Here is a 26,816-nt window from a genome sequence, read left to right as displayed (position 1 = left end):
GCATCAATTTTCTCTGCCTGGTTGGCCGAGTGGTTAGCGTATCCGCTTTCCACTCAAAAGGCTGAGGGTTCGAATCCTGCCGTGGGCATGGATGTTTGTGATTGTCAGTGAAAATAATAGTGGTGGTGGTGGGCAGTAGATGGCATTGATGTAGATGATGCGGTCCGCTGTAGTGAAGATGGAGAGTTGTAGAGTAAGTGCCCTCCCTCGATGAGTCCTTGGAAGTTTCACGTAATAATAATAATAATATTTTTCCACTGAAAATTTAAACAGCAAGCAGCAGCGGAATACACCAAAAGAACCAGGAATATTCTGAGAACAAAACATGATGGATTGAACACAATTCGAGCAATGAACTCTTGGATTATACCAGTGATCCGATACACAGCTCCGCATAATGCTTTTGGACAAAAGATCTTGACAAATTGGATCAGAAAACTAGAAAATTAATTACTATGCACTCATTACATCCACGAAGTGACTGATTGCTGTATCTACCAAGAAGGTGGACAGTGTTTGCTGCATGTGAGACAGACTGTTGAAGAATAAATTAGTTAAAAAATTACACCGACAACAGCACTGAGCAAGTGCTTCAAAGTATCTCACAAGAAAGCAATAGAAAATAAATCTGACTACAAGAAGGAACAGCAAAATAACGATGTGCCCCGGATAAATAAACCCTTGCATGGCCATTCACTTCTGGAGATGGAGATACTTATGCTACCCCCCCCCCCCTCCTTGTAGGAGCCTGTCACAACATCTAAAGGGATACAGAATTAAGAATTTCGGAATAGACTGGAAGTACTGGGCTGTCCTATATCTTAAGGTGGGCAACATAGCTGTTTGTTCCTCATGCTATGGTCCCCGTTGATTTTTTTGCCAAGCAGTGTATATCAACCCACAAATATGAGACCCTAAGTCCTATGACACGATATTGCTGTGTGTGTGGAGGCAAGGAGTTAATAAAAAAAAAGCGTTCTGAAGGTTAGCTTCTTCATTATTTAAATTCTCCCTTTCTCTACTCTATGCATTGTTCATGAAAACGGGAAATTTATTCAAATCGTTGTTCTCGCCCTTCTTTCTTGCTGTTCAGAAATCCCGAGGCTTTTTCTTAAAATTAAATAGGCTATGAAGGGAAGTATCATGAGTTTAAAAACAGTCTGAGGTTCGTCATTGTCAAGCTTTTAGGCTTGCGTATCTGCTTGGCTATCAACAGTCGAATCCCACTGCAGCATGGACGTTTGTGAAATTCAAGGTGAAGTGTAGGTTTCATGTCTTGGTGCGAGAGTATTACCTATGCTAATAGCAGTGCTCCCGTCTATTCATTAAGGTGTAGTTCCTATGTTATTTTAATTTTTGACTCTTGTGCTAAGCGTTATAGTTTAGTTTTGCTTTATATTCTTTCAAATTCAAATATTCCATTAGCGATATGTAATTATTCAGTCAGAACAGCTGATTGCGTTACTTTAATAACAAAGCTGAAAGTAAATAAAAGGCTATCCAGTTTTGCAACCTTGCATTCCATGTCATGAATAACCATAATTATAGTCTACATTCAAAATATTGACCCAGTAGATGATACCATCTCCGATGAGCATATCTATTATTAGTCTTTCATTAGTTCATTTTTTAAGTTTCAAATACTACATAGCAATGCCTTGAACTATTTCTTCTTAGTGATAGCAACCTGTTGTTCGATATCAGTACCCCCCCCCCCCCCAGTGAATCTCTATAAACATCAAAGCAGATAGCGAGTTTTATTACAAAAGATATATTCCTGATATCTTTTGTAATTAAAGAACGTAATTAATTTTGTAATGGCCTACATATAAAATATTCTATTTTAGATCTATAAAAAACATATCGCTTTTTAAACGCAAAGTGTAATTTAAAAAAAAAATGTTCTCCCTGCATTGATTTTTCACGATATTGTTTTTAAGAACTGTTTCTAATAGTTATAAAATATTTAGTCGAGGAAATGAAAATTTCTTTTCAATTTTTTAAGCTAAATGCAAAGAAACTTAGCACATTTGAAATAGCTTGACCTTGGTCCAAGCTTATAAACATCTAATCTGTTTTGGTTCAAACACATGCAATCAATAAGTATCTCTACGTTTTTCAGGAAAAAAAATTTTCTTCGTCATTCCTTCGCTTTCAAACTATTTAGCCATACCATGACTTAAGGTTTACGAAATTAGTTCATTAGTTATAACATAAAGCTTATTTGATTTCTGGTTCTATCGATATATAATGTTCCTCATTGAATACAATTAAGAGCGAATTGAGATATTAGTTAGCAAAACAATCCTGCTGAGAAATATGAAGTTTAATACTGTTGCTCATAAATACAGTACTGTACATCTTTCCCACTCGCTTTTTAAGTTGAGCAAGGAGAAAAACGTCTTTCCACCAGGAGCGCTGATTGAATGTCACGTGACGTTGTTGTTGTCCTGTTAATGTCATGGCTGACATAATCTTGTAGCTTTTGGGTGTTGTGAGATTTGTCAATTATTTTGTATAAACACTCATTACTCTCTACGAGAAACCTTTTATTATTTATATCAGCCATATCCTGCTAATGTGATGGTTATACGCACGGCTTCAAAAATGCAACAGGAGGCTTCAAAAGAAAAGCAAGTGAAGAAAAAGAAAGTTCGAACGTGGACTGAAGCAGCGAAGCTGGTGAGTTTTGTTGTGCATAATATTTAATTTTCTTTTACTTTTTTATGCAGAATTTCTGGAAGAATACATAATTTACATGTATGCACGTGTTGGTACATTTTCAAAAATTAAGTCGACTTTTAAAGTCGATTTGATTAGCCTTGAATGTTTATAATTATGAAGATAAAATATATATGTATCATGAAGTGATCATATCTTCATTCGTCATTTAAAAACATCGATTTTAAGTATGCCGGGGCCTTGTCTAGTTTGGTGTGTAAATGCTTGATCACTGAAACGTAATTAAAATTTGTGATACGTATCACAGAGTCTGGCAGAAACATTTATTTTCCAGACTCTTAAGTTAGATATCCAAATCCAATCATGTGTTTATATGTAAACATACACATGTATGTATGTATGTATATACACACATCTATATTGAAATTTCAGTGAATACATAATTGAAAATCCATGTTATGGATTCTAATTAGATTTCTTGGCAAGTTATGGAAGAAGATATATTCAGATTAAAGAAACTGAAAATATATATGATGCTTAAATTTGGTTTAATTATGGTTTGATTAAATATCGTGAAACTTTAAAATATTTAAAGTGAAATGTTTACTTTAAGATATTTTTGTTTATTAGCATTGGTATGATAATAAATTTACTAATTCTGATAAAAGTTGTTAGCTTTTTTATAGAAATTTAAAAATTTATCAACAAACTTATCAGAATATCCACAACATTAATTATTACTACATTATTTCATACAGACTGTGTAAAGTATTTTTTTAATTGAGTAAAACAAAGATGATAAGCAGTTTCTAAATTTTTTTTTTCTAAAGTTTCTAGAAATTTGCAAAATTTTAATTTAGCATTTTAAATAACTTACAAAGTATTTATCACAAAGTATGTGATAAACATATGTGATTCACAATCATTCATAGACCCAAGTGATGATATATATTTATAATATATAACCAATTTAAGATGAGGTATGATAAACATCTGTGTTAAAATGCATCTTGCTGTTGCCTCCCTTGATGAGTCTCGACTCCCGGAGGTGTTTGTATAATAATAATATTTTATTTATTTATTTATTTATTTTTAATGTGACTTTCACCTATAAAAGATTGTAAACCATTATAGCACTTAAGTTCTAATTTTATTAATTTTATATATATATTTTTTGTTATTTTTTTAATTTATTTCTTACATAATCTAGAAACTGCTCTAGAGACTGAACATGGAACTTTTTTAATTCACTTCAGTCCTTCAGTAAGTGGACTGGTGGTAATATACTTGCAATGAAAATTCATCTCCCACCTGAAGACAATCACAGACATGCATGCCGATGATATGATTCAACCCTGCAGCCTGTTGGTTGGAGAGTAAGTATGCTAACTACTCAGCCAAAAAATCTTTTATTTCATCATGTGCTATTCTAGTGGTTATAGGAGAGTGTATGATTTTTTGTATGTATATATATTTATATATATATATTTTTTTTTTTGTATATATATCAATCCAAAATAATCAAGGTGATTGTAATTATATTATGCATACCTGCATTTAGTCGTAATGTTATGATAAAAAGTTAGATTCTGTGTATTTTAGAACAAAGAATTTATAAAATGGAATTCCCTCACCCCACCATGTTAGGGGTCTTTGTTACAAATATATCTTGCCTTATTGTTCAGTGATTAAAAAAAAAAAAAACATTTTGTAAAGGTAATGTAAATAATCAAAATGTATATGCATAATGATGAGTCTTTGGAATCCCTGGAGGTGTTATGTAATAATAATTTACTATTTATGAAAATAAAATTTAAAAAAAAAAAATTCAAAATATACATTGATATTCCTAGAGTCAATAGATCTTATTGTTGATGATAATCCATTAAGGTGGAACTGTACTCCAAGAGATTGATGAGGCCAGGGACTTGGGAGTGTTGGTGGATAGGGAGATGAAGTTTAGGGGGCACATTCCGAAAGTAGCTAAATCAGCTCATCAACTCACTTGGTTGTTGAAAAATACCTTAACGAGCAGAGACAAGCAAGTTATTGTACCTCTATACCGAGCCTTGATAAGACCTCATCTTGACTACTGTGCCCAGATTTGGTCATCTCGGTTCCTTCTTGATGGGGAGGAGGTGGAGAGGATCCAGAGGCGAGTGACTAAGATGATAGCAGGTCTATGGAATGAACCATATGAGAACAGGTTGAAGATTTGTGGGTTGCAGAAACTGGTTGATAGGCGGAAAAGGGGAGATATGATTGAGACATTCAAATTGCTAAAAGGATTCTATAAGATTAATTCAGAGGATATTTTTGAGATCAGGACTGGTGGTGGGAGAACTAGGGGACACCTATGGAAGCTGGGCAAGAGTGTGGTTAGCAGGGGTGTTAGAGCTAGGTTTTTTACTTGGAGAGTGGTAAATGAGTCGAATAAGCTGCCAGAGTCTGTTGTGTATGCTATGACGGTGAGCGAGTTCAAGGCAAGGTATGATAGATACTGTGAGAATGTCGTATAGTTGTGTGGACATGATGTTTAGAGCCTCCCTCGATGAGTCTAAGGACTCCCTGGAGTAGCCGCCCGAAAATAATAATAATAATAATAATAATAAAGATCCATGCAGATTGTTATTTAAATAAATATCTCTGACAAGATAATTCCTTCTGTGTCAGATGTGGTTTGTTGACAACTTATTAATGCTTTAATCTGATAATGATGAATTCTTGTTGCACTAGAAGCAGAAGATTCGTTATCATTTCATGCTTATAATATCTTGTGTTGATATTGGAGCAGTTGTTAGATCTAAAAAGTTAGTTGCTAGTCGTATGTCAGATTCTGAGTTTGAGTAAAATATTAAAATTATGTTTTTCCCCCTGAAAATTTGAATGCATTAGTAAATGGAAGGAATGCACTCTTACATGGTCTTTTGGTTCTCTCCAAATCATAGTGCATCAGAAGTGATAGACCAGCTTTTTTCTTGAAATCTGTTCAGTCATATTGAGTTTATAAGATTTGCAGTAATTAATGAGAGCTCATTTTATAATTTTGGTCCTCTGTTTCTTATATAAAGTAATGAATGTTTTGCATTTAATTTGAGAGTGATCTTGTGTTGCTGCATAATGTATAAACACATCGCACACAAAACACAAGCAGTTCACACTTGTTTTACAGCCTTTTATAAAATTTAAATATGAGAGATTCAAGGGTATCTTGATCTTGAGTGTAAGTGAAAACTCCGGCAGGCTAAGACTGTGCTACAGTATTCATTTTTTGTAAGACACTTTCAAGATGTAACCAAACCATGCTTCTGTTCATTTTCAAATCTTGAAAATGATTAATGGCAAAACTCATACAAAACACAATTAAGTGACAGTATTTAAAATAGTATATTATACTTGACAAGAATTTAGATAAAGTATAGGATTAAAATAAGAATATAATTTCTTGTCAAGTATAGTATACATTTCCACAATTTAAAATAATAGTATTATTTTGTGAATCCTGCATCCATTAAATGTTAAACCTGTTGTACACTTGCACTGTGGGTGGGCTAAGGATTAAGTAATACAGAAACACTGCTTGTAGGATATTAAAAAAAAAACATAAAAAAAAACATCAGCTAATGCCTTTTTATTCCTGTATATAGAGAGTAGGCAAGGCCATTTAGCCCTATCTAACTTTTTTGAAACTGAGTGGGCAGTTCAATCTCCACTGGTAGCCAATCAGGAATAGCTGGCCCAAGGCTATTACTAATTAAGCGGCATGCAGTGAAGAGAGACAGCTCAACAAGTTCCGCCATCTCGTGGTCCCTAACACAATATATTTCATGTCTGAAATAATGTGGGTTCTACGGTCGATTTTCTTGAATTTATGGGATGAAAAACCAGTTTCCGCTAGAAAAAACCCGCTTGCCCATACCAGAGATTGACTAAAATGCGGCTGTGGCAATTAAGAGGGGTGAAAGGATAGAAGAAAGGATTGTGATGGTGGGCACGAATGACTTGAGAAGCAGCGTAAATCGGGCGGCAAGAGATCTTAGATTCTTGCTTGAAGTTGTACAAAAGAAAACACAAGAAAAACTAGTTTCTGCTAAAAAAAACTGCTCGCCCATGCCAGAGATCGACTAAAATGTGGCTGTGGCAATTAAGAGGGGTGAAAGGATGGAAGAAATGATGGTGGGCGCGAATGACTTGAGAGGCAGCGTAAATCAGGTGGTGAGAGATCTCAGATTCTTGCTTGTAGTTGTGCAAAAGAAAATGCAGAGAGGGAAGATTGTGTGTGTTGCCCAGGTATGATATTGATGAGCTGAGCAGAAGAGCAGCAATACTGAATCACATAATCGCCAGAATGTGTGAGAAGAGAGGATTGGAATATGTGGATGCTTGGAGGGCTTTTGAGGATAGAAGAGACCTATATGCTAGAGATTGCTTGCATGAGAAAGGACGAAGGAATCTGGAAAGATTACTGTTTTCTGAACAAGTCAGTGTCAATGCAGGGGAAACTAGATTTCCCAGGGTGGAGGTAGCAGGGGTGACCTCTTGTGGAAATGGGTGCTTGGGGAAAGGGGGACATCAGGTAACATTGAGCCCAGGGGGGGGGGGTACAATGATAGGTATAGAAGCAGTGACATTTTTATGCGCTATGCTAATACCAGGAGTATCTGAAGTAAAGGAGATGAATTGGTGGCGCTGATAGCATCAACCTGGTCGAAGATTATTGGAATCTCTTAGATGTGGTTGATGGAGGATGACATAATAACTGGAATTGAAGTGGCAGGGTATAACATTTTTCGGCAGGATAGGAAAGGAAAACATGGTGGAGTACTGCTTATGATAAGTGATGACTTATGTCCTCTAAGAGTGGAGGCTTTGGAAAGCAGTGAGTGTATGGTGGTAGAAGTGGCCAAAACAGGATATTTAGTGGGGTGTTGCTATAAACCAGAGAGCACAGAGGGTGGGGACCAGGAAATGTTTAGGCAGTTGAGCTTGGCAAGTGTAAGAAGAGTGATTGTTATGGGAGATTTTAACTACAGCAGTATAAGATGGGAAGAGGAAAATGCAAGTAGTAAGAAGGGGATGGAATTTCTGGAATTCTTGAGGGACAAATGTCTTCAGCAGCATGTAATAGAGGTTAAAAACGTTTATAGATTTGGTCATAGCATCAGAAGAGCTGATAATAAGTGAGATGATGTCTCTCCCACCAGTTGGAGAGCATGACCATGTGGTTTTGACTTGGAAGATGAACATGCAGGTGTATCAAAGAAAAGGGAACGTATGTGGAATTATAAGGTGGGTGATTATAATAGTCTTTGGTATCAACTAGGAGCAGTTCCATGGTGGGCAGAATTGAAAGGCCAGGATATCATTAGTGCTTGGGAAATTGTGAAAGAATATTTGTTAGCAGCAATAGTAAGCTGTATTCCACAAGTGAAGAACTCCAAAGAAAATCCGATGGAATTTTTTAGCTATGTGGCCAGTAGGCAGAGAAATGATTGTGGAAGAATGACATTGCGGGATAAAAATGGGAATAAAGTGACTGATGCAGAGGATATAATGGAGTTGTTCAATGAGCACTTTATTGGACTATTTTATCCTGGAGATGATGGTTTTAATACTAGAGGGCTAGTGCAGGTTTAGAGGTACAAGAGGAGAGTGTGTTCCAAATACTGAGTACTCTGGATACCAGTAAAGCTGTTGGACTGGATGGTATTTCACCACGGGTTTTGAGAGAATGTGCTAAAGAACTGACAGCTCCGTTGACCTGGCTTTTCAATAAAAGTCTGGCTATGGGAAAGGTACCCAGGGAATGGAAGGAAGGTAAGATAGTGCGGCTGAATAAGGGGCAGTAGCAGACTGGAAGTGTCTAATTATAGGCTTGTTTGTGTGTCATCAGTAGTTGTTAAGGTCTTGGAGAAATTAGTGAGGGATTATATACAGCGTTGGGCAGATGAGGGTAATGTTATCTGTGAGAATCAACATGGATTTGTTAAGGGGTGTGCTTGCTTTAGTAATATGATTACCTTTTATAATAAAGTGACAAGAGCAGTTGATGAGGGAAAGGCATATACTGCCATTTTTTTTTGGATTTTGCAAAAGGCATTTGACAGGGTGCCACATGATAAGCTGATATTTAAGTTGCAGCACATGGGTTTAAATGTCAGGTTAGTCAAATGGATTCAGGATTGGCTGATTGATAGGTATCAGAGTTGGGTATGGTAGGGCAATATCAAGGAAGCAGAAGGTTACAAGGGGTTCAACCTTTATATCAATGATATTGTCAATGGATTGCAAGGGGACATATAGTTATTTGCAGATTATGTGTAGCTGAGAAGGGTTATCAGTAATAGTGCAGATGTGGCAGCCCTGCAAGAGGATTTGAATAAACTAGACAGATGGGCAAATGAATGGGGGTATCAGTTCAGTGCAGCAAAATGTAATGTTTAGGTTTGGGATCAATCGATGGGAGGATGCATACTCAGTTGAAGGAGCTGTACTGGAGGAGGTAGTGAGACAAGAGATCTGGGGGTGATTGATAGAAAAATGAAATTCAGGAAGCATATTGCAAAGGTGGTGAGGGTAACTCCGAGGATTGCTGCAATACTGAGAAGGATGCTGGCCTGCAGAGATAAGAGTTATTCCGTTGTACAAGACCCTGATCAGACCAACTATTGTTCTCAGATTTGGTCCCCAAGGATTTGAAGGGGATAAATTGACTGCGGAAAGGGTACGGGGGGGAATAACGAAGATGGTTTCAGGACTGTACAATATAAGTTATGAGGATCAACTGAGGGAATTTGGACCGCAGAGTTTGCTGGATAGAAGGAGAGGTGATATGATCGAGACTTAAACTGTTGAGAGGCAGTTACAGGGTAGACATTGGAGAGTTCTTTCACTTGGTGGAACGGCAGGAAGGAGTAATGACAAGGGACCATCCCTGGAAGTTACGAAAGGAGGCAAGAGGGTGAGGAGTGGTTTCTTTGCGTGCAGGGTGGTTGAACCTTGGAATGCATTACCTGAGAGAGTGGTTGGAGTGGGAACGGTCAATGGGTTCAAGGAGTGGTATGATAAACTGTTTCCTAAACATGACCTCCCATGACGAGTCTTTTGACTCCATGGAGGCCTGGATAATAATAATATGCACACACGCAAAGCGATCCTAATGGTAAATAGTACTAACTGGGTAGTACTAACAAAACTGGACAGAGCCAAACTATCGTTAAAGTGCTCGAAATGTCAGTTTTTTTAAAAAGGAAGTCTAGTATCTGGGCCAATCAGGTCATTGAGGCTGGAATAATCACCACTCAAACTAACATTAGTGCCATTGTTGAGGCAAAGGTCCGTAGAATTGTGAAGCAAGTCTGGCGTTATATTGGAATGATTAACTTCTACAACAAATTCATTCCCAACTGCTCTATGTTAATGAAACCTATAGTCAGACTCACAAAGAAAGGGATAAAGTTTGAGTGGGGGGGGATGAACAACAAAGTGCCTATAACTCTAAATCTGGCCTTGATGAGGTCCCCCTGTCCTCACATATCCTAGATTCAGAGAGACGCCTGTTAGAGGGGATGACGGTTCTACCCTAATCCATAAAATTGACAAAATAGAAATAAATAAAAATAAGCCTACCCATCTTCAAATTTGGGAAAAACCTCTCATTATTGAAACCCAGTGGAAGGATCCGATGTGGAGAGAGAGAGGTATATGACTAGGGTTCATATACATCCCGTATTTTACAGGCTTGTCCCTTATTACCAGTTTGTGTCCTGGCATCCCAATAAAACTCTTCAGGATGCAGAATTGTCCCGTAATTTGTGGATTTGTGTTTAACATTCCCATTCTTAAACATAAAACATGTAATTGCCAAGAAATCGATATTAGTTATTGATCATAAAATTGTCTTATCAATTGACAATACTGACATGTTGCGAGAATAGCGCAACTAGCGGACGTGGTAATAACTAAGCACGGCTTATTTGATATGACACAGATCTATTATGAAACATAATTAGTTTTATTATTTTATATGCCTTTAAAATGCCGAAGAGAAAGTGTGTTCTCACAGAAAAGCTAAGGACTGAACACCCTTTTATTATACAATGTAATTGTGATGGCAAAGTCGACGAGAAAGTGAATTGTACACAATGTAATGCAATAACACAGTGGTCGGTCCGACATCATGCAGCACATCACTATGAAGAGAAATTAGCAGAAAATGCATGTGTAAGTAGTAAAGTGTCAGATTATTTTTCAAAAAAAAACAATGGGTGAAATGGAAAGCTACATTTGCATATCGTGTATGCATGCACAACCAGAGTTTCAGTTCAATGGACTCACGTCGAAAATCATCCAGAAACTATATGACAAAAAGTTCACTTACGGTCAAAAGAAGACACAAGCTATAATTGTGAGTTTATTGGCACCTTATGCATTGGCTGTTTTCAGAAACGAACTTGAGAAAGCTAATTATGTGTCAATAATGATAGACAGTTCTAACCACGGTGCTTTGAAAAAAGTTCCAGTTCTAGTTCGATACTTCATGCCAGAAGAGGCCATCAAAACTATGGTTCTAGAGTTTTTAGATTTACCGTGTGAAACTGCAGACCAACTTACAGAATATGTATGGCAACTAGTGACAAAGTGGAATATTGAAAAGAAAGTTGTTGCCTTGTCAGCAGATAATACTAATACAAATTTTGGTGGAAGTTCGATAAGAGGAAAGAATGTTTTTCATAAATTGAAATCAAAATTGAATCGTACATTGATAGGAGTTGGTTGTTCATCCCATATCATAAATAATGCTATACAATGTGCAGCTGATACTCAAGCTGTCATTGAAAAATTATATCAGCATTTTTATATCTATATTGTTAGAGTGCATACACTCAAAGGTTTTGTGACTTTTTAAATACTGAGTACTAGACAGTGTTAGGGCACTCAAAAACGTGATGGTTGTCTCTGTACCCCCTGCTCTCAAAAGGATGAATGAGATGTACGAAGTTCTCAAATCATATGTTCTTTCACTTGATAAACCACCATTGCTTCTAAAAAATTTCTTTAGTAATCCAGTTTCAGAGCTAATAGCCACATTTCTGGAATACTGATCTGATTGAAGGTGAGAAAGTCGCTCTTGCTGAAGCAAAATCCATTATTGAAAGCCTCTTAGAGAAACTTCAGCAGTGACGAGATAATGATTTTGCAACAAGGAAAGAACAGTCCTTACTGAAGGCATTAATTGAAGATGGACTCATCACTGAGAAGAATTATGGTAATTATAAGAATAAATTTTATAACACCTGTTCCAAGAATGGTCTACTGACACTCTTACTTTTGAAAGTTTGTTTGGGATTTTATTGAAGAATCCAGAAACCAGTCTCAGTTGGAAAAGTGTAACAACTATTGACGAGGTCTGCCCAAACACAAAAATCAATGAAACTAAACTGTTTGATGAGGTGATGATCTTGAAAAAAGGCAATTACAGAGAAGTAAGAAGAAATTAAAGCAAAATCTACAGGAGAAATTTGGTATGAATTATTCAACAGTGTTGGAGTAAATGAATTAATAAATTTGAAGAAGATTGTTGAGTTCTGCTGCTGTATTCCTGGCACAAATGCTAGTATTGAGAGACTGTTTTCCTGGATGAACTCCTTATGGACAAACAAAAAGAATAGGTATCTGTAGAAACTGTGAAAGCTATGCTCATTGTTAAAGTGTTTTTCAATAAGGACTATGTGGAATTTCATAACTTGGTAAAACATAATCATTCTTTACTTGAGAAAATACAGTCATCTGAGAAGTATATCACAGGCAAAGATCAATGATTTAGTATTGTTTAAAGTTCAATTTTAAGATTGCTATAATTAATTAAATTCTTTTCCCTTTGCTGATGTTCGTAAATAAGAAAAGCAATAAAATTTTGTTGGTTTATTCAAACTGAAAGTGTCTCGTATTTTTTTTCTTCAAAAATATATGAACCCTATATATGACAGAATAGAAGGGCGATCCCCTCCCTGACAAGTTTCTTTCTGAAGACAGCACATAGATGATGGGCTGCTGCTTTCCAAGCAGGAAGTGATGGGAAGGAGAGACAAGATCTTGATCCCAGCAGTCATGATACCATGGGTGCTCTATACATTTCATGATTCTGACCTAGTGGGACATCAGGACTTTGGTTGAACATGGCAACGAATACGTGACATATCTTTGGAAGGGTATGAGAGGGGCTGTGGCCACATGTCATATGCCAGAAGAAATCCACCTTTGGGGATGGGGGGGGGGAGGCTTTCCAGACAATATTGACTTCATGGATTTTTTTATAAATTTTGAATCTTTGAATCTTAGTGTTAAAAAGAAACAAAAATAAATACCGTGTCTGAACCGATGACGGTTTTGTTACGTTATGTGTAACTATAGCACATACAAAAGCGTGAGATACTCAGAGCAACTGATTTCTTTACTGCTCTGAATCAGTGATGCCTTTGGCAATATGCTACGCATAATGTAACAAAACTGTCATCAGTTTAGACACAATAGATTTATTTTTGTTTCTTTTTAACAATATATCAATGATTTGTAGGAAAGACGTGAAGAATGGTGCATACAATAGAAACACTTTCTTAACAAGAGGAAATAACACCAACAATTTTGTGGAATTTGAATTTTTAAACATATCATTTTAGCAAGATGTAAAGTTTTCAACGCATGTGCCATTGTTGAATATATCACTGAGATGTTTGAAAGTTACTATAAGAGACAACTGCTGGAATTTGCACACAACAGGAGAAATATTAATAATATTAAGTATTTAAATTTTTATAACAAAGCCAAATCATTGAAAACTATTACAAATCTCAGAAAATGTATTTACAGTAGAATCTACCACATCAGAAAATTCTTACACTGTACACATTGACATTGCTTGTTGCGAATGTTCGGCTGGTAAAAGTGACAAATATTATAATCATTTATGCTCCATGGAAAAAAAATATCAGTGTGCATTCCATGCGTCACCAGTTTTAGCAGAAATGGATAAAAGAAATATTGTTAAATTGGCACTTGGAAATAACATCCAAGAAGATTTTTATGATAATATCAGATTTAAATATCAGTCTCCCCAACACACAACCAAAACACTCATTTTATATTACTGTTGACGAAACAGAATTTGAATCTCTTCCACAACATATTATATCAATAGAAGATTCAAAACAGCGGCACATGGAGGAAGTGAAAAAAATGAGAGATGAATACTTAAGAATATGCAACACTGCCTCAACTCATCATTCGCCAGAATTCACGTCCCAAATAGTAAAACTGATAACAATATTGAAAACGCCAGCACAAATGGCAACATATATTGCTGAGAAGTCATCTTTTAAAAGAAGCAAGAAGATAAAGGTTCAACCTACATCTGTTAGTCGAAGAGTAAATAGAGGAATTTCAAAAACAGGATGACGAATTCAATCTGGTAGACCAACGAAGAAAGAGAAAAGAAAAACATTGTTTAGCAGAGAATATTGAAAATAATAGACCTCATGCAAAAATTCATTAAATAGTTTATATTATTTATTTATGTGTACAAAATATTCCTTAATTAATATTGACTGCTTGTAGGATCAAAATGAAAAATTTTCAAGCTACTCTAACCTCTGGCAAGAATCATAGGCTCACATCAAGTGATGAAATTTGTCTGCCACTGAAAATTTTCTGAATAAAACTGACCATATATATGGCACTTAATTTCCTCATAAAATATTCCATAAACCTATGAAAAGTGTATGTAGCTCTTAAAAATATGCATATCCAATAAAATTATTTGGACTGATCATGTTAAAATATATTAGAATAATTTAAATGTCAGTTACAAAGAGTTGTTTTATTGTTGAATGGTGTTATTTTGTCAAGGGGAAAGCCAGTGGCACCATTTTTAAATCTTGAAGAAAGTGCCATAAATATGGTCAGTTTTATTCAGGCTGGTATAAGCTAAATAGTTTTTCTAGTGCTGTTTGATAAAGTTTAATGGTTATATTACTGAGGTGTATCAATATATGATACATTGCCTGTAGACAGAAAAGTATAAAGATCTGCTGGATAGAGGTGTAGTTACTAGACTGTCAAGGAAAGACAGACAATTATTTTTTTTTTCTCAGTGTTCCATGAATAGATTGAGGAGAGAAGAAAGTGATCCCCATTACTAGGGCCTTCAGTGTTTGTAGGTTTCTCCTGTGAGGTAAAATAGCCATGGTTCCTGATGAAAATGAGGCAGATATAGTGAGGAATGTCACCTCTGAGGATGTTTGATAGACAGGATTATAAGTGTACAGATTTTTTAATGTGGGAAGTGGTATGGTTATTATGACTATTCTCACTGTGTTGTTTTGTCGTGTTATGCAATTGTGTGGCATACTGGCACCATTATTAAGTGATGGTGACATATTATTGTTGTTATTATTATTATTATTATTTAGGCCTCCATGGAATCAAAAGACTCATCGTGGGAGGTCCTGCCTAGGAAACACAGTCTATCATACCACTCCTTAAACTCATTGACCGCTCTCACCACCTATCAGGCAATGCATTCCACTGTTCAACCGCCCTCCATGCAAAGAAACGACTCCTCATCTTCTTGCTCACAGTTTCCTTTTGTAACTTCCAGCGATGGCCCCTTGTCATCACTCCTTCCTGCTGTTCAACCAAGCTAAAGAACTCCCCAGTGTCAACCCTGTAACCACCTCTCAACAGTTTAAAAGTTTCAGTCATGTCACCTCTCCTTCTTCTATCCACCAAACTCTGCAGTCCATCAGCCGATCCTCATAAATAACATTGCACAGTTCTGAAACCATCTTTGTTATCTGCTTTTGTACCCTTTCCACAGTTAATTTATCCCCTTCAAATCCTGGATACCAAATCTGAGAATAGTCTAAGTGTGGTCTGATCAGGGTCATATACAACAGAATGATAACTCTTTTATCTCTGCAGCTCAGCATCTTTCTCATTATTGCAGCAATCCTTTGTGTTACCTTCACCACCTTTGCAATATGTCCCCTGAATTTCAGGTTTCTATCAATCATCAACTCCAGATCTCTTGTCTCCCCTACCTCCTCCAGTATAGCTCCTCCAATAGAGTATACAGAGTCCTATTGATGTGTCCCAAACCTCAAGACCGTACATTTTGCTGCATTAAACCGATGTCCCCCATTCATTTCTGTCTAGCTTATTCAAATCCTCTTGCAGGGCTACCACATCTGCACTATTACTAATAACCCTTCCCAACTTTACATCATCCACAAACAACTGAATATCCCTCTGCAATCCTCTGACAATGTCATTGATAAAAGGTTAAACAATGTAGGTCCCAGTACTGAGCCTGTGGGACCCCACTTGTAACACTCTGCCTCCTTGAAACTGCCCCATCATACACAATTCTCTGATACCTATTGGACAGCCAATCCTGAATCCAGTTGACCAACCTGACATTCAAACCCATGTGCTGCAACTTAAATATCAGCTTATCATGTGGCATCCTGTCAAATGCCTTGGCTAAATCCAAGAAAATGGCAGTGTATACCTTTCCCTCATCTACTGCTCTTGTAACTTTATTATAAAAGGCAATCATATTACTAAAACAAGAGCCCCTTCACAAATCCATGTTGACTCTCACAGATAACATTACCCCCATCTGCCCAATGCTGTATATGGTCCCTAACTAATTTCTCCAAGATCTTAACAACTACTGATGACACACAAACTGGCCTATAATTAGACATTTCCAGTTGGCTACCGCCCTTATGCAATGGCACTATCTTACCTTCCTTCCATTCCATGGGCACCTTTCCCGCAGCCAGACTTTCATTGAAAAGCCAGGTCAAAGGAGCTGTCAGTTCTTTAGCACATTCTCTCAAAACTTGTGGTGAAATACCATCCAGTCCACACAGCTTTACTATTCAGAGTACTCAGTATTTGGAACACGCTCTCCTCCTGCACCTCTAACCGGCCTTATTTCTCTAGTATTAAAATTTACTCCTCCAGGATGAAATATTCCAATAAGTGTTCATTGAACAATTCCACTATGTCCTCTGCATCAGTCACTCTGTTCCTATTTTTATCCCACAATGTCATTGTTCTACAATCATTTCTCCTCCTACTGGCCACATAACTAAAAAATACCCTAGGATTTTCTTTGGATCTTAGGGCCAATTTCTTCTCATATTCCAGTTTCGCCTTTCTTACCATACTAGTTACTCTCCTAGTTTGTGTCTTATATTCTTCATGCATCTGCTCTTCACCTGTCTCCTTATGTCTCTTCCTGACTGTTCCTCTTTTTCACATGCAGTTATTGTTTAATATTGTTTGTCATCCACTTTACACCAAATTGTGTCCTCTTCTTCACTTATGGAATACAGCTTACTATTGCTGCTAACAAATATTCCTTCACAATTTCCCAAGCACTAATATGATATCCTGGCCTTTGAATTCCTCCCTCCATGAAACTTCCCCAGGTTGATGTCTAAGACTATTATAATCACCTACCTTATAATTCCACATATGGATGTGGTACATCTAGAAATATGTAATATTCAGTTATTTACTATACATTTACTTAGTATCCAAATAAGCTTAGTTAAAATCTTTGCTATATAAAATTTTTTTTCTGTTATAAAAATTTTTATTATAAATTGTCATATGCATTTTACTTATTTTTTATATATATTTGTATAATAACTTTATGCGTAATAAATTGTGTTGCAGACGTAAATTTTCTGTTCTGTTTCCAAAGACATTATCACATACTGAAATAATTTTTTAGTTTTCTTCTCATATCCTTTTAATTTTTCCTGTTAGCAGGGAATGAGTACTGGTACCTATTGGCTTACAAAACACAGCACTGACTATTCTTCTTATTAAACCTTTCATGGAGTCAGCAGACACATCACGAAAGGTTCAGTCATCCATCAACTTCCATCCGTAGAAGTTATGTAAGAGTGGGGTTAGTAGGGATGTGCAGACAAGATTTTTTGCATGGGGAGTGGTGAGTGAGTGGAATGGATTGCTGGAATTGGTTGAGAGCTCTCTGACTGTGAATGGATTCAAGGAGAGGTATGGGAGTTGATTTGGATCTCCTTCGATGAGTCTCCAGACTCCATGGAGATGCTGTAAATTAACAAAACTAGTAGCTGGGATTAGCAGGGCAAGTAGATAGCATATCTGTCCCACCCCCAACTAACCAGCAAGCTTTTGGTTTGAATCCCACCAGGTATAAATGTTTGTAATTACCATCAGTCACCAAATGAATTTTGTTACCTGGTGTGAAGCCACCATCTTGCTTAATGGAGACCAGAAGTGTCTCGAAAAGATCTATGTTCGGACTTTCTAACAGGATTTCTGATTTATCTGATAGTTAGCCCACCCACAGTACTAATTGTAATGTCAGTGACCTTTCATAGGAGGATACACACACACAAAGAACTAGATGAACTAATGATATATAAATTACATAACCTTGATATATTTTAAAACTTTTTTATTTTTAAAGCATATTTTATTTTCACAGGGAAAAGTATTCCAGTTAAGGATGAATGAACTAATATCAAGAACTCTGGAAATATTACTGGAAAGCTATTTTTTTTCTGTATAAAAAAAAAAAAAAGTCAAAATAAAGCCAAATATTTTAACAAACTACTTAATCTTTCAGGTATAAACAAACATATATTTTTATAAAATGTAAATATTTTGTAATTTATATCAAGTCATCTGATCTCAAGGGCAAAATGTGGTCCTTATATATTTAGCATTTGTTTTTACCTCCTGTCTACATTCTTGTTCAGCATATAATTTTTATATTTAAAATTTTTAAATCTACAGCAAGCACAGCAATTTTTTCTCTTTCCTTTTTTTTTTGGGAGGGGGGAGAGTAAATGTGCTGTTTGAAGAATAACACAGATTTAATATCTTAAATCCACTGTCTCATGGACATAGCAGGGCTCCCTCCAGGGAGACAGGCAAACAGGTCAAAGAGCATATTCAGTAGATGACTATGGTTTTAATTTCCTCTCATGAAAAGTGCTGAATTTCTGTGGAGTGCTATATAATAATAAATCTGAGATTAGGCCTTAATAAAAACAGTGCATTACCGAGTCTTTGTACATTTTATAATTGGGTGACAACTTTTTTTATAAAAAAAGATGCACATATGTCATAATATTCTTGGATTTTTAAAGACATTTGATAGAATATCACATGGATCAGTGGTTCAGACTGAATAGAAAGTAGGTATCACATTAATTAACTGATCAGTGATTATAAAATAACGTCAAGTGTTCAGAGCCCTCTAGCGAGTAATGTATTGGACGAAACACACCAATATTCGGTAGACGTACACAGCGGAACATGGGGGATTCGATTTAATGAAAAAAAAATAGTACCAAAAGTCGCCAACAGGGGAAATTTTGGTGCTGACAAATTAATTTTAGTAGGTATGACTAAATGGCAAATGAGAGACAGCACACATCAATTTCATGACGTTTATTGTTAATTACAAATGAGGTTCAACATGATCACCATTCTGATGTTCCAGGAACTGCATACGGTGCACAACGTTTTCCACAGTGGCTCACAACATATCGGAATTGATTTGTCTCACGTGTAACGTTATTTGATCTTTTAAAGTTGGAATATCGGATACATGTTTGATACACAATGCTTTTAAGAAATCCCCACAGCCAAAAGTCACAAGGATTGAGATCAGGCGATCTTGGTGGCCATGCCTTGGGAAATGCACGACTAATGATTCTTCTGTCAGAGAAATGGTGTCGCAAAACACGCTGTACCTGAAGTCCGATGTGGGGTGGTGCACCATCCTGCATGAAGATGGTCGAATCGAGACATCCTCTTTGCTGCAGTTGTGGAACCACAAAGTTCTGTAGCATATAGGCATACCTGTTAGCATTGACGGAACAGGTCACTGGTCCATTTTGGCGATTTTCCTCGTAAAAGTATGGATTAATGATAAAAGATGCTGTAAATCTGCACCACATTCTGACTTTGGGCGAATGGATAGGCATCTGCAGACACATGTGCAGATTAGTTGCGTGTGTTAATATCGCCATTGAAATAAAAGCGCACTTCGTCACTCCATAAAATCTGCCATGGCCATGCATCATCCACTTCCATGTGTGCTAAGAATCTCAAAGATAAGTCGATTTGTGTGGTTGCATCACCAGGGCGCAATTCTTGAACATGACTGATTTTATAGGTGTAAAACTTCAACATCTGATGTAGGATTTTCCGCACCGTTGTGTATGCGATATCCGTTTGCCGGAATATTGCTCGTGCACTGCTGGTACCCTGCACATTCGTCATCTCCTGTTCCACAATAGCAGTTGAAACTTGTTGGTCATTGATTGGCTTGCGTCCCCTGCCTACATGCACTACTAGAGTTCCAGTTGTTTCAAATCGCCGAATCAGTTTTCGTAAGTTTGTTATGATAATCGGTCCTTTTTGTAAATTTTTCATATGCCAAAAATCTCGAAGACAAGCACTGGCATTATTGTTCTGCTGATAATAGAGTTTGACTAACAAAGCACGCTCACGTAAGGTAAGAGGTATCGAAAAGCAGTTCGTCTACGAATGATAAGAAATCTCACAGCTTTCCTTTTATTGCATGATCGCTCACAAGAAATGCGATAATGCAAATTAATGCATTTTACTGGTAAACAGTGCCAAAATTTCCCCTGTTGGTGAATTTTGGTACTATTTTTTTTTCTTTAAATCGAATCCCCATGTTCCACTGTGTACATCTACACAGTGGAACATGGGGATTTGATCAAATAACGATTTGATCAAATCCCGTTATTTGATCTTTAAAAGATCAAATAACATTACACGTGAGACAAATCAATTCCGATATGTTGTGAGCCACTGTGGAAAACGTTGTGCACCGTATGCAGTTCCTGGAACATCAGAATGGTGGTCATGTTGAACCTCATTTGTAATTAACAATAAACGTCATGAAATTGATGTGTGCTGTTTCTCATTTGCCATTTAGTCATTCATTAGTCACACCTACTAAAATTAATTTGTCAGCACCAAAATTTCCCCTGTTGGCGACTTTTGGTACTATTTTTTTTTCATTAAATCGAATCCCCCATGTTCCGCTGTGTACGTCTACCGAATATTGGTGTGTTTCGTCCAATACATTACTCGCTAGAGGGCTCTGAACACTTGACGTTATTTTATAATCACCGGTATATCATAGTATATAGAGGAGCTGTATCAAAGAAGGTCAACCAGTAGAGTTGCACACTTTTTTAGAGGAGGGATACTGCTGTTCAGTTCTGCATTAATGATATAATAAAGGATTTAAACAAGGAGAGAGAAAGAGGGAAAGCAATTCAACTGTTTGCTGATTATCCAAAGTTGAAGGATAATTCAAGTCTTGTGTATTACTTTTCTGTCATTTAAATCAAATGTGAACAAGTTCTTCCTTTCCCAACTCACTACCCGTACATGGTACTAATGTACTATAGGTTGAGTAACCTCTCATGTATGAGCTCAACATTTAAAAAAAAAAAAATTAAAAAATTATTTATTTATTATTATTATTTTTTTCAGAAAGAGTTCAGTTCAGGTCTGGTATTGTGCGTATCACACTGGGTTTCCGTTGAAGGCATTGAAAAGTCAAGGGATCTCTAGGTGATGGTGGAATATTATTATGGATTAGGGAGTTGAAATTCAGAGTTCATTGCATAAATAAGAAAAATAATGCAGTTGATTTACTGCATAATGAGAAAAACATAGATTATCATTCCTTTACATCTGATTTTGGTCACTTGGATATTTCTAGAAATGAGGAAACCAAGAAAAATTTATAAATCGGTAAGCAGGATAATATTAGGAGTGAAATGTTGCTGAGGTAATTATTTCAGTTGTGAAAATTTCATCCGGTGTTAGGTAAGTAGTAGAAAGGAGAAATGTGAACCCTTTGCTCCCTCTTGTTTAAACCCTTTATTATATTATATGAGCTTCTAAGAAGCCAAACTGCTTAACTCCACTTTCTGTAAATTTCTCAGTTTTAGTACCTGAGGTTAACTTTTCAGAAACTAATCTCTCTAATTCTGTTTATGACCACCATAAGATAGCAGAACTGTGTATGGATTCTGAATAACAGTTAATGTTTCAGAAGTCATTTTGATTAACTTTAGTTCCATCAACAGTTGTTGATAATTAAGATGTATTATGAAATTTGCGTTTGTAATTTGTTCTTGTGATTTGGGGATGCTTAAGGGTCACAGCTGTATAACTGGGAGGAGACCTCCAAGTAGCCTTTAAAAGAATGTGGAAAAACGACCAGGGCTTCTGACCTAATGTCCAATCCTCGCCTTCACATGGTGCGCCCTGTTAGGTATCTACCTGGATATTGAACGAACGAGGATGGGCTGACAACTTGGGATTTAGCCGACCAAATTGGGTGACAACTTTTTGGATAATAGTGATGCATATATGTCATAATATTCTTAGATTTTTAAAAACATTTGATAGAATATCACATTCAGTGGTTCAGACTGAATAGGAGGCAGGCTTAAACCACAATATTAGATGATGTAAAACTAGCTAAACAAAAGTCATGGGAAGACTTTGGTAAGAACATAGAATATAAATATCAAGAAGGTGACAAGATATTCTGGAAGTTATTGAAGAAGCTCAGAAATGGAGGAAAGAGTGCTGTAAAAGGAATTAGAGATGATAAAGGTGACATGAAAACTGGAGAAAAAGATATCCTTGAAGTATGGAGTAATTACTTCGAAAAAATACTAAATGACAGTGGTAAAAAATACTTACCAAGCATGTAGTCAGGAATACATATCATATTTGAAGTAGAAAATGCCATCAAAAGTCTGAAATGTAGAAAGGCAGCTGGAGTAGATAATATTCGACCAGAAATCCTCAAGTGTGGAGGTATATAAGTCTTACAGTGGCTGCACTTCATCTTTCAGAAGACCTGGACAGAGGGATGAATTTCAAATGATTGGAGTAGAGCTCTCATAGTACCCATATATAAAAAGGGAAATAAAACCGAATGTGAGCATTACAGAGGTAATTTTCTACTGAGTGTTCCTGGTAAGATTTATGCCAGTATACTTGAGAAAGATTGTGAAAGGGAAGCTTGGTGAAGAACAAGCTGGATTCAGCCCAAATAGAGGCTGTCAGGATCAGATTTTCACTTTACGACAAATAGTTGAGAATTCATGGGAATATAACAACAATCTGTATTTAAGTTTTGTAGATCTGGAAAAAGCATATGCCAAGGGAGAAGCTATTCAATACGCTACAGTTATATGGTGTCAATGGGGCATTACATCAAGCAATAGTCTTTATTTGAGTTGTAAGTCAGCAGTTAGAATTAAAGGTAGTACAGGAAGATGGTTTAATGTTAAGTCTGATGTCAGACAAGGATGTACATTATCCCCTCTATTATTCATTATCTATATGGATCACATTATGAAGGAAAGTGGTATTAAACCTGATTTCAAAGTTGGAGATGATAATGTCAGCTCTTTGCTTTATTCAGGCAATGTTATACTTCTAAATAAATCCAGTACAAGTCTTCAAGATTCTCTGAATAAATTGAATAACTGTTGTAATAGGTATGGTATGAAGGTCAGCAATAACAAGACAAAGACAATGAAAATAGGCAGAAGCATTGAAAATATCAAATGCATTGTGAATGGAGAACCTATAGAATAAGTAAAACATTTCAACTATTTAGTCACAATTTTTAGTGAAGATGATAAATTAAATATAGAAATAGACAACAGAATCAGCAAAGCTGGTATGGTGGGGAGTCAATTGAATAAATTCGTATGGAATAAGAGAGAAATTAGTCAAAACACTAAATTAGCTGTATACAAGACAGTGTTGAAATCAATTTTAACTTATGGATCTGAGAACTGGGTTTGAAATTAAACACTTGACCAAAGAATAGAGACCACAGATATGAGAGTCCTGAAAAAGATTAGGGGCATGAACAGATGGCATCAAGAGTAATATCATATAAAAAACGAGGATATTAGGAAAGAACTTGACATTGTTAGCATCCAGGAATGTGTTAGCAGAGCTAATCTCAGGTGGTATGGTCACTTAAACAAAATGAGAGAGGAAAGATTAGCAAAACAAGTGTTCTCTACCTTCTTGGTAGGAGGAAGACCAAGATATAGGTGGATTGATACGGTAAAAAGTGCCTTAGAAAATAGAAATATAAGATCTGACAATGTTGGAGTCTTGACAGGTAGCAGATTGATTTGGAGAAAAATTGTAAATAGGAAGTTAGTAATGATAAAATTTTTGATATAGTACTATCCTGTACACCATTTGAGGGTACATGTCAGGAATTTGATGATGATTTGTGCTTGAATAATTGCTTTTGAACGTACTTTTTATATGTTAGTTTGAAGTTTTAAGCCAAAAACATGTTAAAACGTTATTTTCTTGACCACGAAAACAGTGGAAATGACTTCTATTGGGATTTATTGATCAAGTATTTTTTTTAGAACAACTAGTTTCACCAACTGAGGCTGTTAACATCTTCAGGGTACATAACTGATATAAGGCACTTAAAGCTAAAAACTGTTACAGAATGTAAATCAACCGATTCCAATTATATTTGACAAAACAGAATGTGTACAATACATGCATAACGTGTGTATGATTTCACTTGTTGTTATGTAGGAAGAATTCGTACTATAATTCAGTTCTTGTATGTTTAGAGATCTAATGAGGGTCATCCAGATCTCGGGCAAGATTAATCCTCGGTTCCTGTTAAGGTTTTGTACCGAACGGGCAACTATTGTGGCTTCTTTAATAACAGTTGCCCGTTACAAAACCTTAACAGGAACCAAGGATTAATCTTGCCCAAGATCTGGAAGACCCTCATTAGATCTCTAAACATACAAGAACTGAATTATAGTGCGGTTACAAAATTATTTGTAAAAGATTTAACGCCAAAAGAAATTCATTCGAAGTTCATAAAAGTTTATGGGCACTCTTCTTCGTTTTCGACAATTAAGAAATGGGCTGCTGAGTTTAAACATGCCCGTACCAGCCTTGAAGATGATTCACACGAAGGATGTCCAAAAAGTGTAACAACACCAGAAATCATTCATCAAGTTCATGATATGGTATTGGATGACCAGTGAGTCAAAGTGCGTGAAATTGCTGAGACTATGGCATTTCAAAAGAACGTGTAAGATGTATTTTGCATGAAGAATTGCAAATGAAAAAGCTTTGCGCAAGATGGGTGCTACGCTTGCTCACAGCAGATCAAAAACACACTCGTATGAAAATCTCTGAACAGTGCTTGAAGCGTTTTAACAAGAAAAAAACTGATTTTGTGCATCAATTTATTACTATGGATGAGACTTGGACGAAGAGACCATTACACACCAGAATCCAAACAGTAGTTAAAACAGTGGACAGAAGCTGGTTGTTCAGCACGAAAGAAGACAGTCATTTCCATCAGCAGGAAAGGTCATGGCATCAGTGTTTTGGGATGCTAAATGCATTTTGTTTATTAATTATCTTGAAAAGGATAAAACAATAACCAGGGAATATTATTCCAATCTTTTAACCAGTCTAGACGAATAAATTTGTTAGAAAAGACCCAGTTTGCAGAAGAAAAAAAAAAAATCATCAGGACAATGCACCCACAGTGATGTTTTGGCAATGGGAAAATTAAGGGATCTGCACTATAAATTGTTGGAACATCCACCTCAGATTTAGCTCCCTCTGACTTCTGTCTCTTCCCAAAACTAAAACTCTTCCTTGCTGGTTATCATTTTTCTTCGAAACAAGCGGTGACTACAGCTGTAGAGAGAGATTTTGCAAATTTTACAGAGAGCCACCCACAGCGACTGGATAATGGTGCTGGAACATCACTGGAATAAATGTATTAGTTTTAAGGGAAATTATGTCGAAAAATAAAAATAATTTTGAAATTATAAATTTGTGTTTTCATTGTTAAGTTGAGAACTTTTCAGCCCATCCTCGTATATCACCTTTGGTAGCAAATAAATGTATGTCTGGTTTAATTAAACTGCTTTTGATTATTTTAAATGTCATTAAGAATAGGAATCATCCCTATTAATTCGAAATTTGTAAGGATAATGACAGTTTGCTGTCTTGCATAACATGGAGAAATTATAGGTCTTATAGGAGTATACGAGGGAGGGAGGGTCTGGAAAGTTCTGATAAACACCTAGAACAAAAATGATATTAAAGCAACTGATATAACCACAAGAAAGAACATACTAGTAACAGAGTTATGAAGGTAAATTACGTCCTTATATTTTTATATCTTCCATGTTCTTTCTTATGATTATATCAGTTGCTCTAATAATATTTTTGTTCTAGTTGTTTATCAAAACTTTCCAACCCTCCCCTACCCTTGTATAGTCTTACAGGAGATAAATTAATTAGGAACTATATGCAGTTTATCCTTTATTGAGCAACAGCATGGTTTTGTTACGAGTGAGTCGATAAAATTCTTTATGTTTTTATGAAGAGACTATGAGAAACATTGTGGCAATAGCTGTGATGTGATTTATTTAGATTTCTGCCAAACCTTTGATAGTGTTCCATGTATGAACCTAATAATAGAAAGAAGTGGTATATTAGAAGTGGTATACTGAGCGAGCACTTTGCAAGAGTATATCATCCAGGTGGTGACTTTGCAGGAATGGAAGAACCAACAGCTTATACTTGAATTGTGATGAATAAAGTAGAGGTAACTAGTCTATTACAGAACCTCAATGTCAATACATCTGTGGGATTGGATGGTATACCAGCTCGTGTCGTATGCGAAGCGGCCAAAGAATTGTCAGTGCCCTTGACTATTTTGTTTAATTTGAGCCTAAAGGAGTCGAATTTACAATTAAGACAGGGTACATGTGGAATTACCAGGCTGGTAAGTACGACAAACTTAGGTGTGTGCTTGGCTCAATGCCATGGCATGTAAAACTGCAAGGGCTGGATGTTGATAGCGCATAGGAGGTGGTTAAGAAGTGTTTGCAGGAGGCAATGGTTGACTGTATACCAAGAGTCCGAATAATAAATCAAGTAGGGATTAAATGGATGAATAACAC

The 26,816-nt window shown here is 36.2% G+C and overlaps 1 protein-coding gene across 3 annotated transcripts in view; it reads left to right on the top strand.

The window, feature by feature from the left end:
• The first annotated feature begins 2,466 nt into the window (after window positions 1–2,466).
• Asx (transcriptional regulator additional sex combs) overlaps window positions 2,467–26,816 on the top strand; it is a 391,735-nt gene continuing 367,385 nt past the window's right edge. For 2 of the 3 annotated variants that reach the window (XM_090415600.1, XM_090415599.1), the window contains exon 1: window positions 2,467–2,682. In XM_090415600.1, coding sequence (XP_090271726.1) covers window positions 2,584–2,682 — 99 coding nt within the window. In that variant the 5' untranslated portion in view covers window positions 2,467–2,583. Of the gene's footprint in view, window positions 2,683–18,232; window positions 18,374–26,816 lie in introns of all 3 variants that reach the window. The other variant, XM_090415601.1, reaches the window with a different exon arrangement.

Source organism: Typopeltis vanoorti, chromosome 3 (assembly GCF_054136105.1).
Source record: "Typopeltis vanoorti isolate ZY-2024b chromosome 3, IOZ_Tvanoo_1.0, whole genome shotgun sequence".
Classification (NCBI taxonomy): domain Eukaryota; kingdom Metazoa; phylum Arthropoda; class Arachnida; order Uropygi; family Thelyphonidae; genus Typopeltis; species Typopeltis vanoorti.
Note: the sequence above shows the minus strand (reverse complement) of the source record. Positions and strands in the feature narration are given on the sequence as shown.